Here is a 17,704-nt window from a genome sequence, read left to right on the forward strand (position 1 = left end):
AAACATGGCTTTCTTTAGTCTCTTATCTGGGCAGAGATACCAACTGAGACCAAAGGAGGAATGCATTCCTGAAGGCGAACGAAGGGCTCTGGAAAAAGATAAAAGGGGAGGGTAATGTGTACCAAGTCTTAACTTTCACCACAGTTTCCAGTCGTATGCAGCATCTAAGAGCTTTTCTTTCAGGATTGCCCTGAGTTTAGCTCCATCCATCCTGATCAGCTACCCTGTCGCTGCTGGTGCTTCCGCCGCCGCCATTATTCACTCTGGGGATGTTGTGTTCAAGGTGACCCCTAGTGTTAGTTAGTTAAAAAAAAAAAAAACACTGTATTGAGCTTATTTGATTTTTTTTTTTTTTTGTCCCTTTCCGTCAAAAAATACAAATCATCCATCACAAGTACACATAAGATAATCAATAAAGATGATTTTTTTTTTTTTAAAAAGGGTAGGAGCAGGAGGCTTATATGCCCAACACAACGTTTACAGTATTTAACTAGTTACCTTTAACATTAAAGAAATTACAAAACAAAATGAATAAAAAGAAAAGCGAAGGAAACATTTTTTTGACCTTCGTCCATCATTCAGTCATGTAACTTGTTAAAATACTATATTTTGTGACATTTACTTTTCAAGAAGAAATGGTAAATTACATGTTTTCATCTCTATGCTAACTTTATTCCATAATTGAGCTCTGAGAACAGACAAGCATCTCCTTTTTAACACTTTCTTGGCCTTTGGTACAATAAACATCACATTGATCTCTTAAATTTGCTTTTCTCCAGTAAGAAATGTTTTTGGAGACACTCTGGCAAGGTCTTTGATTTTGCATAAAACATTGTTTGGATTATTTTAGTCTAAACTATATCTTTAAAGTTAATACTTTTAGAATTTAAAAGTAATGGATTTGTGTGATCAAGGTAGCCTGCATTATTTATTAGGCGTATGGCTCGTTTTTGTAATATAACTATAGCACTGACCATGCTTTTAAAACTGGTCCCCCACAGTTCTTCACAGTATGTCATATATGGAGGTATCAGGGTACAGTAAAAGGTAAACAGGTCATTATAGCTGATCAAGTCTTTAGTTTAATACAAAATACGTGTTTTTGATATTTTTACCTTTATTTAGCTGCCCCCATTTTGGCCTGCTGTCAATTATGACCCCAAAAAACTTTAGATTTCAAACCCCATTTACATTTAGTTTTCTTTTTTTTTTTTTTTGTTCCCCAAAACCATACATTTAGTTTTAATACCAAACCAAGTTTTAAATAACTTTAGTTTATTAAATATTACTAACAAAAGTGTATTTATTTGTTTTTACTATTGTTGTGTCATCTGCAAATATAATAAACTTGCATAAATTAGAAATGTTACAAATTCATTAATGAAAATAATTTGGGCCTATGAAAGAGCCTCGTGGTTTTCCACGTTGTGGTCCTAAATCCAGATTGTATTTTCTAATTGAACACACTGTTGTCGATTTTTCCCGAACTTTTTCCCGAAGAATGAATAGTTCCTCTTATCCAATTCTTATCAAGTTTTTCCAACAACTGTTTATAGTCAATAGTATCAAAACCTTTTTTTAAGTCAACATACATGCTGTATTAATCTTTATCCAGGACAGTGGTTACCCCTCTATCATGTTCATTATTGCATACATAGTTGTTTGATTTTGCTTTTCCAAAATTTGTGGTAGAAGAGATACGGGTCTACAGTTTTCCGAGTTGTGTTTATCATAGTTTCTGAAGATATAACTTTTTCTCTCTTCATGTGATTTGGAAAGATTCTTTTTTGAAAAGACCAATTTTATATATATATATATATATATATATATATATATATATATATATATATAGATATAGATATATATATATATATATATATATATATAGATAAACTAGAGACTTAGCAATAAGACCAATAACTTTTTGATAATCTCCATGTCCATAAGATTTATATCAGTTGATCTTTAGTTTGAAAATGCTTTAACAATCTGAATAACCCCACTTATTTAATATTTATGTTTACAAGAGACTGTTTTTTTTCCCATCAGAGTAATTTTATCTACTAGTCTGGGTCCAATATATGCAAAATAGCTATTAAATTCTTCAACTCTAGATTCTAGATTTTCTACTTTTGTATTTGTGCTATTTATAAATTTTACCACATCTCTTTGTCTTCTTACAATAGAAATCAATGTGTTCTTATAAAACCTATAGTTACTTTGATTTTCACCAGTTCTATGTTTTAGACACTTCAGATAAGGTCAACTCTTCATGTGGCTGGCTTGTTGCGGACGTTTTGTATTCCGTGCCATCTCTCTACTTACATGTTTTTGACAGATCATTTTTACTGGGCAATGTTTGTTGTAAAATTGCAGACATTTGGATACAAATACATCATATGCCTCATTTGGATCTTCCTCACTGGTTTACATGTAGGCTTTAGAAAAGCTCCATCCTTATTTGTAATATTCACTAAAATTGGGAAATTGTCACTTAACAGTAAGCCACTTATTATTTTTCCATACATGAAATAATGAAAATCAAAATGTTATCTCTAAAAGTAGCACATTGTCGAGTTGTGTGGCTTGGTTTATCATTTATAAGTCTTAATTCATATGTAAACATGTCATTTATGAAATCATTTGTTCGTTTATGTGTCCTCCACTTTAGTAAATCAATATTGAAATCTCCACATGCAAAACATTCTTATTGTTTAGTTTTCTTACATCTTTGACTTATTATTTAGGAATTGTTCAATGTGTGATCCGGAGGTTCTATAAATACAACATAGACATAGATCATCTTTGTCATTGTGTATCTGAATGGTCAAGCTCTCTGTCACATCGTCTATGATTAAACCATCGATAACCGTACAAAAATAATTTGAACATTGATTTCATCAGTTAACCATGTCTCTGGTATTGCAATAATTTGTAATACAGATGGCAATAATTTAAATATGCCTTTGCTCAAAGTTTGTTCTGAGACCGTGACTTTATTGTAAAAAAATAAAATAAAATGTGTGCCCGTCGTCCCTCGCACCGTTTTTAATCCACCTTTTGCAGCAATAACAGCTTCAACTGTTCTAAAACAGCTTTACTAAATGTTTAGTGCTGTGTTTATGGGAACTTTGAGCATTTTTTTTCAGAAGAGCATCTGCGACGTCGCCCTAATCCATCTAAAAGGTGTTTGATCGGGTTGTGGTCAGGACTCTGTGGAGGCAGTCAAGTTCTTTCACACCAAACTCACTTTTCCACTCATTTAGGCACCTTGCTTTATCCGCTGATGCTCCGTTACGGTGGAACAGGAAGGGGCCGTCCCAAAATTGGCCCCAGAAAATTGGAAGCATGAAATTGTTGATACTCTGCAACATAAGAGTTAATTTCACCTAACCTAATAACACACACCAAAATTTACACCTGACACACAGCAGCCAAACTGAAACTTTATCTTTTTGCATCTTAGTCCAGTTTCTCTCAGATTTACTAAAAACAAACGGAGGACTAGGATTGATCAAACCAATTAAAGTACTTTGTGAGTTGTCAGGGCTTTTTTTAAAAAAAAAAAGATCATGTTGGTGTCTCAATAAATTATATTTCTTTAGTTTCTTTAATGAAAGCTGGCTTTCTTTCTACCGTGCGAACCTAATACACCTCATGTGTTGGTCTCTGTTTTTTTTTTCAGTATGGAAGGAGGAGAGCTGTTCAGCAGAATCCAGGCCAGAGGAGACCAGGCCTTCACTGAAAAAGGTGAGAATGGACCCTGAGATAAACAACTCATCTTGGTCAGCATTACACAGGAAAGGACAGAGTAAACAGGTCTGAACCGTGCAGCCAGATGCTCTTCAGCACAGAGAGCAGCTGGAAATTTAGTGAACTCTTGGAAGGGCTCGGCCTGAATCCTGACAATTCAGCCGTGACTCTTCAGTCGACTTTTAATAAACTCATCTGTGAAGATTAGATTACTTTCAAATTATTAGTGTGAGAAAGGAGACCACTGTACCAGTAAGAATAGGAAATGAAACTTCTACCAAACAGCCAGACTGAATCTAAACTAGACTTGTGCATGATTTCTTTCCAACAGTGGCGCCTCCAGAAATGTTTCATAGGGATGGCCAGATGGAGCCACTTAATCTACTGGGGTGGCACTGAAACTAAAAGCCATAATTTCAGGATTTTATTCTACTGTTGTAGTAAAGCTATCAGACTTAAGTAAATGCCTACTAATATTTTTTGGTTTTTAATGTTGTTGTTTTTTTTTGATTTTTAATGTTCTTAATGATCTAATGTGCATAGACCAATAAGAGTTCAGTTAACATTTTGAGTTGAACAACAATTCCTTTTTATTGTGTAATTAAATTTAGAATAAGGTATACATTTATTCATTTATTGGAAAACAAAACAGTTACTAGGGGATAGTAGATACTGGCAGATACAAATAACAGTGTGATAGAAGCTCAGGAAGAGCAGCTGCCTACAATTTACACTGGCCAGTGGGGTGGCCAAGATATGGCATGGGGGGCATGGTCACCCCCAGGTGTTGCCTCTGCTTTCCCTCTGCTTTCCCGCTGTGTCAGATTTGCTTCTTGTTTGAGAGAGTCTGCTTCTCTGTTTTCTCCCAGAGGCGTCTGAGATCATGAGAGACATCGGCACAGCCATCGCGTTTCTGCACAACATCGACATCGCCCACAGAGACATCAAGGTACGCAGCGGGCAGTGGCGGCTGGCCCATAGGGGGCGCTCGGGCGCTGCCCTCCCTAGATGTGGAGGGGAAAAGTCAAAATATATTTAGATTTCAAAAGTATTATTAATGTCAGTTTTTAATTAATAGTATGTGGCTACATGTAATGTGAATTATTAAAACACTTCTACTAATTTACTCTACCAATTGACTCTCAATTAACAGTGCATTTCCACCAACAGAACGTAGCATTTCTCCCGTAGGGCTGTCACTCAAGGAGCCCCACAAGTGTAGCGAAATAACCAATCGAATAATGTTGCTAGGGAAAATTTATAAATATTTGGCCAATCAGCATCGCTAAAATGATAATATTTTTCATATTTTGAAATTCTGTTGTGTTTCTGTTGTGTTGTGAAATCAATTGTGTCATTGTGAAACTGTTGGCTGAAGATAATGACGGCACAGTATGGTGTATGCCTACTTTGGTGACAAATAGTGAATTTTAGTGTTGTATATAATACGGTTCCTTTCCAAAATAAGACCAAATATAGCTGTAAATGGTTGAATGTATCTGTAAGCTGCTGATTCTGAAAAGGGAATTAAATTCTTATTGTGGAATCGTAGTCATTTTCCAACTTTTAATTTGATGGCATGTTCTGGGTTAGGCAGGGAAATCTATTGGCCAGTCCCACCACGATTTTTTTTCACCAGCCGCCACTGGCAGCGATCAAAACGAGAAGCTCCAGATCCTAAAGCGGGCTGCGCCTTCTGCTTTTCGGAGGAACACACCCTCTATTTCTCTGCTTGTGTCTTTTAGCCGGAGAACCTGCTTTATACCACTAAAGCTAGAAACGCAGTCCTCAAGCTGACAGACTTCGGCTTTGCGAAAGAGACAACGCTACATAACCCCCTGCAGACCCCCTGCTACACACCCTACTATGTGGGTAAGACGTTTTATGGCTTCTTTGAAGTGTGTAAAACCTGGACAGATTTCTGGGTTTCAGTTGTTGCTTCAAAGTAAAAACATTGAGGTCGCTGAGCTCTTTTTCTGACTGCTAATATTAACCACTACGTTTTCTGTTTTGGGTGTATTCCCACCGATAAGCTCCTGAGGTTCTGGGTCCGGAGAAGTATGACAAGTCATGTGACATGTGGTCTCTGGGCGTCATCATGTACATCCTGTAAGTACTGGTGGTAAATTCAGGGGGTTTCATTGGACGAGGGTAATGATGTTTTATGCAGTGCTTTCCAAATATATTTACAGCTGTTGAACCTTTTCAAAAAAAAAAAATTTCTAACAAACTTTAATGTGTTTATTTGGGAGGTTTACATAGAAATGGAAAATGACCTGGTTTTCAAATAATTTCAGAGATAAAAATCTTCTTTTTTGCTGCGTGTCTCTTCCGTTACGTTTCCACCAGCTTTAGAGTCAAGTTCTTTTGGCTATCCTTCTTCCCAGAATAGCCCGACGTCAGTCAGCTTAGATAAAAAAGTGTCTGTTGTCATCAGTTTTTGAGTCTCATCTAGATTTAGGTCAGGTCTTGACTTTGACTAGGCCATTCGAACACATTTGATCCAAATCGCTCCATTGTAGCGGACACCTTTTGCGGCCTCTGAAAGGTTTTCTTCCAGGATCGCCCTGTATTTGGTACCGTTTATCTTCTCATCAGCTCTGGTTACAGCTGCTTATAACCATGTTTTCACTGTGGAGGTGGTGTACGCTGGGTGATCCGTGGCCTTAATTTTCCGCCACACGTAGCATTTCTGCATGTAGGCCAAAATGTTCCACTTTGGTCTCATCCAATCAGAGCACTTACTTCTACTTTGTAGTTGCGTCTGCTGTGGCTTGATAAAAATCTCTTCTTTCTCTCTCTCTCTTGTCACGTCCAGCTTCATAGCAAGGCTGCCGTGGTTATGCAAAACACATTTGCTTCACCGGGGGAGGCTTTATACCTAAAAAAATCCTCCTTTGACGCCCAACCCAAGATGATTTATTTTATTGCCGTGAAGGAATTATATGCAGACTGATGCCAAACATGACACCGGAAGAGGGATGACAGGGAAGTAACAAAGAAAACATATAGATAGAAATTACAAAACCAGACAACCAGCTGCTATAAAAAAGAAAAAAACCTCCTATGGCCACCATGGGGGAACCGGGGAAAGACAACCACGCACACCTGCAAACAGAAAGGTGCAGACAGCAACGACGTCGGCAGAAAATAATATGGAACAAAACCGTTGATACCAATGGAGAGAACCGCCTCAGACAGGAGCAGCATGCGTATGTAATGCGACAAAATGTAAAAAAAAGGTTCTAGGGGATAAATACTTTTGGAAGGTACTGCGGATAAGTCCGGCAGAAGCACACCAGGTAAAAACACTCGTATCAGTCCTCCTCACTGCGTTTGTCTCCCCAGGTTGTGTGGCTACCCTCCCTTCTACTCCAACACCGGTCAGGCTATTTCTCCGGGAATGAAGAGAAGGATCAGAATGGGCCAGTATGAGTTCCCTACTCCAGAGTGGTCTGAGGTTTCAAAGGAAGGTAGGGGTCCTCAAAAATATATATTTAAGAACTGGGGCGTACAGGTCGAGCTATCCTGTAGGATAAAAGACACAAACTTAGAGTTCAGGCTCCTCCAGGACAACAGCAACGACGTCTGAGTCAAACAGGAAGTAGTCCGGAATACCGGTGGGGGGAGTCACTCTGAGGCTCACAGGGTTTGGGAGACTTTAGCATGCCCAACGCATGCGTGTGTTTAGTTGGACACATTTAACTCTGGGGGGGTGAGACGTCTTTTTTTAGAGGACACTGTGGACCCAAGTTTAACTGTAAGTGAGCTCAGTGCACATGGGTGACACAAACGACCTTACACTGAGCACAGCCCTGCAGACCATAAACACATCATGGTCTGAAAGCACAGCACCCAGTGCATCCTGGGTAGAAGTCTCTTATTTAGTTTATGAGATCTGTTTCTATCAGCTTTGCCTAAAACCCGAATGGTTTTGCCAACTTCTTCTGCACTTAATAACTGCAGTGAATTCTACAATGGGGTCTGCTAAGGTGTGGTGAATTATTCATTTCATTTCACAGGTTGTTTTCTTTTTTCCTTTTTTCTTTTTTTTTTCTAGTGACAATACAGTCTGCAAAAAAAAAAAAAAAAAAAGCTACAAACTGATCAAGCTGCTTCCGGATGTTGCTGCTGGTCTTTAGTTCATAGCTACCAGGCAGGCGTCACGTCAACGTGGAAACATTGAGAAAAATGATGAAGGGAAGGAAAAACTGTCTCTAAAACAGTAATGAAGTTTCTGTTGATGTAAAGGTTTTTCCATTTTTAAAAAGCATACTTATCTTTAGCCCTGCTTTATTAAAGTTAAATGTCTAAAATGAAAGTCGGCAAAGGATGTTTTAAAGGAGCCTATGAAAGGCCTTATAGTGAATATTACGCTCACCATTGTGTGGTGCTGACCTTCTTCTGAAGCTTGCAGCACCAGAAACAGGAAACCATGGGGCTGCACAGGATGACTCGGCAGCTTTAATGAGTTGCCTCCTAACTTACAGAGAACCTTACAGAGTGTTCGGCCGTACACGTGATCGCGCATCCGAAAGCGTCTCACCTTTGACAAACTCTGACTCGTTTCCATCCTGCATTAGGCTTCTGAATAAAAACAGGCTTGTTTTTGCCCGGTTTGGGTCAGATCCGCTGTCTACTTTAGTTAACTTAAATCTACTTTAGTTTAGGGTCTTGTGGTTCTGAAACCTCTTACCTCGTGTAGGAGATCAGGTTCTTTCACCTCTTAGCTCAAGCAGCTGATGTCCTTCTTTTACCCAACAATGACAGCGCATGACTCGATTCTTTTGTTCTTCTTTTTTCTTTCTCTGAAATCCCTCTTGAGTTGATCTCCAAATTATAGTGATATTGTAGTGTAAATATTGTTAAAATATCTACTATTAACAAGAAACAATTTTTTTTAAAAAACTTTAAACCTTTTTCATTTAGTAGAAACATGCCAAAATATGTCTTTTGACTTATTCCTCCCTTCTACAATCTAAAGTGGCATGTAAAAGTATTTTGACCCTGGGAACTTTTTATTTTTTTTATTGCATGAGAACCACAGCCCTTCAAATATTATATTTGGCTTTAGTGTCCTAGACCAGTACATACTAAAGTATAATTGTAAAGTATAAGGAAAAGAATACATGATTTTCAATGATTTTTTACAGATAGGAACAAGAGAATTTGGGGCGCATTTTAATTCACCCCCCTTTACCATGATAACCTTAAATCAAATCCAATCTAACTAACTCTTTTCAGAAGTCACCAAATAGACTCCAGCTATGTGAATTCAATCTCAGCATGAATCCAGCTGTCCTGTAAAGCTGTCAGAGGTTTGGTAGAGCGCATCAGTGAACAAACAGCATCACGACCACCAAGGAGCACATCAGACGGGTCGTGGGAGAAAGTTGTGGCGAACTTTAAACCAGGATTGAGTTCTAAAACAATTTTCTAAGCTGTAATTGTCGCACAGACTAGTTAATCCATCACCTGAAAAGGAACAGGGTGTTTGGCACCATACGAGACACGGCTTAAGAAATCCTATTTTAAGTTTACCAAAATGAAACTGTTGTCCCTATAATCGTACATGTGGTGTAAAACTAAATGTGAGCTCCAAGAGTTTCTGACACGGACTCCAAAGAGTGTGTGGAGAGGGTCAAAGATGTGGTGAAGTGAAGTTTTGCTTCGTTTCGTTTACAGTAAACGGGCCAGAATCACCTTGTTGTTGAGTCTGAACAAGATTTGCAGCTGCAGTAACGGGAAAGAACTTTATTTGCTGACCAGCACGTTTCAGCGTGCAGCCAAGTGGATGCCAAAAGACGTCCGTCAGCAAATAGAGTCGCTTCCCAGTAGTTCAAGCGTGGTTGGAGTCAAATCCTCACCGAAAAACTAAATCTGCACATCATCCCGGACTGCCACCTCCAGAGTAAAGCACGGCGGAGGCATTATCTCTGCTTTTCATTAGCGAAGGACGGGGAAGCTGGTCAGAGTCGATGGGAAGACGGCGGGAGCTAAATACAGGCCAGTCCTGCAAAAGGCCAGCCCAGCTTCCCCTTCCAACAGGAAAACAACTTTAAACACACAGAGGAATGGTTCAGATCAAAGACTATTGATGAGTTAGAACGGTCCAGTCAAAGCCCAGACCTAAATCAAAATTTGAGATTCTGCAGCCAAACGTGCAAATCATGGATAGCTCCTCTCCGTCCAACCTGACTAAGCCTCAAAGAATGGGCCAACATGTGTCTGGATGTGCAGAGCTGGTAGAGACATGCCCTGGAAGACGTGGAACTCTGCCTGCAGCCAGAAGGCGTTTTCCCAAAGAGTTGACTCGGGGGGGGGGCGCTGAGTACAAATGCGTGTCACGCTTTACAGATATAAGTCTGGACATTATTAACGAACACGCGGGCATCACTTTCCCTCCAGTAGAAAATAATGCGCCGTTGTGTGACCGTCAAATAAAATCCCATTAAAATGCACATGGTCCTGTGGCTGCGATGTAAACAAATGGGAAGGAGCTCAAAGCGCATGAATGCTTTCACAAAGGACCAATTACATCCCCAGCCTTATCTGGTGGTTGCTTTGGTTTGAGTCACTGGTCCTGATGATGCAGCCTCAACAGATGGCTTCAAACAAAGCTGCCCTGGATGCAGCTGATCTGCAAGATGTTTGCAGCATTGTGCCAAAAGCCCTGAGCTTTTTTTTTTTTTTTTTCTTATCTCGTGTCCTTCTTGTAACCAAGCCTGAGGTTACGTTGTCAGCCACGGTTTTGTAGTTTCCAACCACTGACATCTATTCTTTTACAAATCTTCGATGTGCGTGCCTTGATTTTTTTTTTAACAAGACGAGACGGCTGTGCTCCCACTGTGGCATGCACTCACAAGCCTGTCCGTGACGGGGATAGGAGGGGATCAATAGGGGGTGTCGGTGTGTCCCCGAAATGGACCCGGATGTTGGCAGAGTTGTGTTCAGACTCAAGTGCGAGGTGATTCTGGCTCACTTACCGTAAGTCGTAGAAGTAGGCCAGGCTGCCCCCAGAGATGCAATAATTCTCCTGTTTAACAGCGGCTAATCTTACCTTCGCACTGTGTTCGCTCCTCAGCTAAAGCTCTGATCCAGCAGCTACTGAAGACAGACCCGAACGAGAGAATGACCATCACTCAGTTTATGAACCACCCCTGGATCAACGTAAGCCCCCCACCCACCCACACACCCACCCACACTCTGCCTCCTGTTGTCACCCGCCTGTCTCACTCTTGACCTGGACGTGTGTGTTTGTGTCTTCCCCCGCTCCGCAGCAGTCCATGATGGTTCCCTCCACGCCGCTGCACACCACCCGTGTCCTGAATGAAGACAAGGAGCTGTGGGAGGACGTGAAAGTAAGCTGAAGAACTGACAACACTGACTCCTTCTGGTCATACTCTGCCATTACTATTACTGACACGATCCCTTGACCTTAATTGTGTCCTTTGTAAAAAAAACAAAAACAAAAAAAACATGGAGGACTCAGTCAGGGGTGCAACGTTTACCTCTCCATTAAGCTTGCAGTGTTACTCTTCAAATTTCAAAATGCAAGTTAAATGCCTATAAAATTGCTGTCATCTCACCCTTATTGGATATAAAAAACATTTTTAATCAGTTAATTGCCCTTATTTAGCTTTCAGCTATATTATATGTACAGAACAGCTGTAGTGAACCTTTAAAAAAAGGAACTTGACTCCTGGTAAACTTTTTGTCTCACGCTGAGGATTCCTGATCTGCCACTAGGTGGCGGAAGTGGTCCCAGGCTGCAACACGAGCCAGTCAAAACATTAACAGTGACTGTGAACATGCTCCTCCTTCCAGCTATTTCTGTTGGTTATAAACAAAGAAATAAGACGCTCCATGCTTTCATGGAGTCACGCAGGGCTGGTTCTACACGTACTGAGCAAAATGTTCAGATGGATATTTGCACATTCCTTCACAACAACCAAATGTGCATGGCTGCAGTGATAAAGGGTGAAAAGACCTTCCGTTGAAACGAGACGCTCACAATGGGTCGTCGTCCCGTGTTGCAACCAACCACTGCTGTGTTGCGTAAAGAAAATAGACAAACTGCGCAAAAAAGGCGCAAAGCTAGAAGAATACAATCTTTTTTAAACAGGTGGAGTGGATTGTGGCTGACAAATGGGCTCCAGTTTCCCTGGACCTCAGCTCGGACGCCTTTGACCTATGTTATAAAAATATTATATATATATATATATTCACCTTTGCTTATTTTGCTCTGCACAAACTATTTGGTGATGTTTATGTTTTGTTTTTTATGGGGGGGGGGGGGGGGTTTGTAGCAAGTAGTGCCTTGCAAAGAATTCACACCCGTTGGACATTTCTACATTTTGTTACGTTACAACCGAACAACTTTGTGTATTTTTGCGGGGATTTCATGTTAGAGACCAACTCAAAAGTACTGCATAATTATGAACTGAGTGGGGGGGGAAAAAGATGCAGGGTTTTCAGAACATTTTATATCTAAATGTGAAAGGCGCGCCATGCATTGGTATCCAGTCCAACTGACTCTACCGTTGATTGATGCGAGTCGCATTTTTGTCCCATTCTTTCTCGCAAAACTCCCGTTCTTAGCCAGATTGGATGAAGAGTATGGAGCTCATGAAGATCAGTTTTCAAGCTTGCCTGGGGCTCTCACTCGGATTTAGATCTGGGCTTTGACTAGGCCATTGTAACACGTGAATATTGCTTTGACTTGTTGCTCTGGCTCTATGTTAAGTATTGTTCTGCTGGAAAGTGAGCCTGTGCTTCGGTTTCGGGTCTTTTGCAGACTCTAACAGGTTTTCTGTTTTCCTGCGTTTAACCCCATTCTGACCGGCTTCCCTGTCGCTGCTGAAGGAAAGAGTCCCACAGCATCAATCTGTCACCATGCTTCACCATGCGGATGGTGTATCCAGGGCGATGTGCAGCGTTAGATTTCTAAAATACATAGGGGACGTCTGCAAGCTAGTTCAGGCATGCAACTCAAGCTTTGCTCAAGCTTCTCGTGCGATCCTTCGCACTCTTTGTAGATTTTGTTGAGCATACCCTACCGATTTAGGCGGTCTATTTAGGCTGCAAGGCAACCTGCTGCATTCGACATTTCATACTCCGCTGCCTGCCTGCCTGCTTGCACACATGCTCCTGCTGTTTTTTTTCTGCCCCTTCACCCCCGTTGGACTCCGAGGTCAGAGACCTTCTCCTCTCTTCCTGACGTGCAGAGGCACCTTTCAGGGGCTAGAGATGAGCTCGTCACTCCATGACATGTGGAGCAGCAAGGCTATGGACTCATAAATATTTCTTTAAGCAGTCAGAAATCAGCTGCTTCCCCTGCATGGTTTATGCCAAACGGCAAGCAGGACTTCTTTTTGGCTTTATTTTAGCGGTGCTTTTCTTTTTGCCCCTTTCCCACAGAGACTAGATTTGTGGATCGCACCACTGATAGCTGTTTAGCGCTTTGTAGGATGCTCAAAGCTGAGAATATTGTTTAAAAACGTAAGCCTGCTTTAAACTTCTCCGAAGCTTTCTCTCTGGCCCGGCATGCCGTGGTCTTCGTGAGGCTGTTCGATCCCCGATGCACTGCAAAAAGGGAACTAAAAGTAAGCGAAATTTTCTTGAAATTAGTATATTTTACTTTGATTTGAGCAGCTGAATAAGACCATTTGCCAATGGAATGAATACTTTTTACCCCTAAAATAAGGTAATTAGATACCCTGCCCTTGAAATAAGACGATGGAGATGAATTGTTGCTATTGTAAGTGCAAAAATCTTATTTCATTGGCAAATAGTCTTATTCAGTCGCTCAAATCCAGGAAAAATACGCTCATTTCAAGAAGATTTTACTTACTTTTAGTTCCCTTTTTGCAGCGTGTTCTCTAACAAACCTCCGAGGCCTGCAGAGGACGGCTGGATTTATGCTGACATCAAACTGCGATGGATCAACGGTGTCGTACTTTACGTTGGTCTGTCGCGACATCCAAAACAAAACACGCAGATGTTTGCGGCTGCGTAGAGACGAAACGTGAAAAAAGGTGAAGGCGTTTGCGAGGCACCGTATTAAAAGGGATTGTTTTCGAGGGCGGGGAATATGTTGTAACTTGTTCAACTGTTTATGGGTTCATAAAATGACTAAAGTCCTCAAATACACTGGCTTAACGTCTGCTAGGAGTGTCTCTTCTCACTCTGAAGGAAAATATTTGGAAAAACATGAGAGCGTGCCAAAATAATTTCCTAAAGAACTGCAGCTAAAATCCTCCTTGTCTCTCACAGGAGGAGATGACCAGCGCCTTGGCGACCATGCGCGTGGACTACGACCAGGTGAAGATCAAGGACCTCGACACATCCAGCAACCCTCTTCTCAACAAGAGGCGCAAGAAGGCGGCCGCGGGGGCCAAGGGCGGCTCCACGGTCTGCCAGAGTCAGTGAGACGAGGAAGAGCCTCTGTGGAAAAGTCCTGACCGAACGGCGTCAGCGATGAAGAGAGGAAGAGGAAGCGTTGGATGAAATTACTCAAAAAAGTCTCGACAGACTGGAAGTTAAAATCCAGGGAGGGGGGAGGGCAGAAAAGGAGAATTATAGCTGGACGTTTGTTCCTGTCAGTGGCAGAAATCAACAGCTCTGCTTTCTGTGCGTCTATTTGTGTTAATTATTTTTATCCGTGCAGTTTTTTTTTTTTGTTTTTTTGTTTTTTTTAGAGCTAGATTGTTTATAAGAGTGTCTGTGTGCAGACACGAGGCATCTGCGGTGATATGTTTTTGCATTCCTATGCTGGATTGCTTAAAGTAGAGATCACAAAGAAACAAACTGCAGAGAGAGAGGAGAGAGAAAGAGACTGTGAAGCGCTGCCTATCGCCTGTGATGTCATGATATTGTCTATTAGCTGTTTTCCCTTTTAATTAAAGCACAGTCTCACACCAACTGCCTAATTATTGAATTGTAGCCTCCGTACGGACCTACAGCTCAATCTGAAGGAATATTTTTCACTGAAGCAGCAATAAACAGTGTTTTTTACTTTGTGGTCTTTCTGCAGAACCCTGCTAGTTCCTGTAAATGGAGCAACAAAAGTCTGTCTTTTTGCTGAGCTTTACGTAACAATGGCTGGGTTGCCAATCGTTGTGTGACATGGATTTATGACATTTCACTTAAGAAACTCTGAATCTTTCGGGTGTTTGGCTGCTAGGTGAAGCGCTCCTCGTAAATGGCGCCTATACTTTGCTCCTGGACCCCATGTCTGGTGCATGCAGTCCGGGTAGAGTTTGAATCCGCGTAGCTTCAAAGTAAAAGGCTCGGGATTCATGTCGCAAGAAATCCCCCTGAAAGTCTGACTGGGAAGGTCGACACTTTCCTGGTGGACTGGTCTCAGAAGTTGAGGCTGGGATCTAAAACGGAGGAACATCTGAGTTCAGTGTGATACAGCCTTTCAGAAGCGCTAATAAATAGCTGATACCTGCAAGTTTCAAGATATCCGCTGTGTGCAGCGGTCATTTTAAATCTGAACTCAGGTTAGGCGCGGCTCTCTGACTTTTCAGCAAACAGGCTTAAATCGGAGGCAACCGGACTTTCGTTCAGTTCTTTCTGAAGATGTTTTCACACCTATCCAGGAATCTGGTATCTCACACTTGAGCAACCTGTAGTTGGTGCGCTGCTGTTTTTAAGGACATGGAGTCTCATCCTCCAAGGAGCATTCTAAGTCAGATGCAGATCAATGACCCACCGACACTGTCCTGGGTCATTAGAAGCTACTGCTTGGTGTGAGTGGAGTACTTGGTCACCTGAATCATGATGAGATGCTGATGTGATCTCTCTGGTGTTGGAGGACCGAGCTGTAAACAGTGGGGAGTTGGAAGCACAATCCTCCCCCTGTGTTTAGTGATGGCTTTTCTCTTTTGACCAAGATGGCTTCTATCACCCCTTCTTTAAATTATCTGTTCTCCCTGTGCAAGAACTGGACATCATCGTCTTCAAAAGAGTGCCGTTTGTTCTTGAGGTGCAAGCGGACTGCTGCATCTTGCCCCGAGCTGCTGGTCCTCCAGTGCTGTGCCATGCGTTTATGTCGCTGTTGTTCAGTTTCCCCGATGTAGGAGTCTGAGCGGTCTGAGCCGCTATGGGACGCACACACAACGCCGCTGGGCTGTGGTTTGGGTGTTCTGTCTTTGGGATGAACCAAAGACAGATGCACAGGCATCTCTGACTTTCCCTGATGGGAATCCTGACTACAGGAGGCATTTTAATTGTTTTTTTTTAAATAAAATCTTTTTTTTTTTTCTTTTTTTTTTAAACTAACAATGTTCCCTGGTCCAAGCAGAACGCGCCGCTTTGTGACTTTGTGACTGTCAGGATTTGTTAGGTGTGTATAAATAGCTGCTGTGAAGCCCCTTTTTTGGGACCCGGCCATCTGACGTGCCACTGGACTCCAAAAGGTCAACCTTATTATGTTTAGAAGAAAAGAACCTCTCCCCCACTTCCATCACATGGTCGCCCAGTATTTGGGGTATAGGTTAGGACTCCATAAACTACCCAGGCTCCCCAGAAGGACATGTGGGATGTTGACTATGATTACAAGCTCTCTATGCTCTTTAGAGCTTGGTTTAATAAAGAAAAAACTGTTTTAAATGTATTTGGAGGAAATTATAAATGGCACACAAGTGTTGCTGGCTTTTTTTTGTTTTGTTTGTTTTCTTTTGTTCTTACACTCGTTGGGTTTTCTCTTCATGGAATTTCACCAAATGATTTCCAGTCATGGATTTCGTCATGAAGAGCTGGCAGTAGGATGTTTTTGTCTGTGGTGATGATGAATCATTTTATGAAGAAAGGGCTGGCCGTCATAACGTCATTTACTCCATCACTGTTGCATAGTTAACTCAGTGTAACAGTGCGTCGTGAAACGTCGTTCTCGCTAGATTCCACAAAAGCTGCCCCCCCCCCCCCCCACCCTGCGGCTAAAGGTAAACATGAAAGCTAGCCTGAGGGCCGGGCCTGTGTGTCCAAGGAGAGAAAAAAGGACACTCCATCATGTGATGTTGAAACTCCTGACATTCCCCGATGTTACCGGTGATCTGGCCTGATCCGTACGGTCGCTCTCCATGGCAACGTTTGAATGCTTTGATCTCAAGCTGACAGACCTGTCGGACTGGTATGTTCTGCTCTGTGCAGAGCTGCAGATGACGTCGGGAGTTTCTCGTCGGTGAAGCAGGGACACTGATCAGTTTGGCCTTTAGGAAAGAATGTGTTTGGAGTGGATGGGGGGGGGGGGGATGCTCTGTGACCTACAACTGTGCCCTGCCCTCCCTGTCATCCCGAGTCCGTGCTGTCTGAACTTTCCCTGACGCCTTCAGGCTGTGTGTTTTTTTTGTTGTTGTTTTTTTGGTTCTGTGTTCAGGCTCAAAGCATGTGATAACTTTCCTTTAGTCTTGTTTACCTGGTGTGACCGCCTCATTAAATATCTCAGCTGTGCAGCCGCTCGCTTTGCTTGACAGGGCTCCTGCACTGCAAAAACAGAGCTAAAAATAAGTAAACATTTCTTGAAATGAGTGTATTTTTCCTTGATTAGAGCAGGTAAATAAGACTATTTGCCAATGGAATAAGATTTTTGCACTTAAAATAGGAACAATTCATCTCCATTGTCTTATTTCATGTCCAGGATGTCTAATTATGTTAATTTAGAGATGAATTGTTCCTGTTTTAAGTGCAAAAATCTCATTCTATTGGCAAATAGTCTTATCTACCTGCTCAAATCAAAGAAAAATACACTCATTTCAAGAAATTTTTACTTACTTTTAGTTCCCTTTTTGCAGTGTGCACCGTTGCCCTGTACACGTTTTGCGCGTTTCCACACCCCAACTTTCTAGAGTTCTTTCATGTTCAATTTAATATTTACAAACTAGGAGGAATGACACTAGGGAAGGAAGGGAAGGGAGCAAGGAAGGGGATGAAAGAAGATGGGGAA

General features: G+C 41.6%; 1 protein-coding gene across 3 annotated transcripts in view; it reads left to right on the top strand.

The window, feature by feature from the left end:
* The window catches only part of mapkapk3 (MAPK activated protein kinase 3), a 30,251-nt gene extending 15,575 nt beyond the window's left edge, over nt 1-14,676 (top strand). The window contains exons 3-10 of one of the 3 annotated variants that reach the window (XM_021316217.2): nt 3,686-3,750; nt 4,623-4,702; nt 5,499-5,625; nt 5,787-5,862; nt 7,102-7,226; nt 10,838-10,923; nt 11,037-11,114; nt 14,029-14,676. In XM_021316217.2, the coding sequence (XP_021171892.2) occupies nt 3,686-3,750; nt 4,623-4,702; nt 5,499-5,625; nt 5,787-5,862; nt 7,102-7,226; nt 10,838-10,923; nt 11,037-11,114; nt 14,029-14,184 (793 nt within the window). In that variant the 3' untranslated portion in view covers nt 14,185-14,676. Of the gene's footprint in view, nt 1-3,685; nt 3,751-4,622; nt 4,703-5,498; nt 5,626-5,786; nt 5,863-7,101; nt 7,227-10,837; nt 10,924-11,033; nt 11,115-14,028 lie in introns of all 3 variants that reach the window. The other 2 variants (XM_036124633.1, XM_012862222.3) reach the window with 2 other exon arrangements.
* Nucleotides 14,677-17,704: the final 3,028 nt, after the last annotated feature.

The sequence above is a fragment of the Fundulus heteroclitus genome, chromosome 20 (assembly GCF_011125445.2).
Source record: "Fundulus heteroclitus isolate FHET01 chromosome 20, MU-UCD_Fhet_4.1, whole genome shotgun sequence".
NCBI lineage: Eukaryota > Metazoa > Chordata > Actinopteri > Cyprinodontiformes > Fundulidae > Fundulus > Fundulus heteroclitus.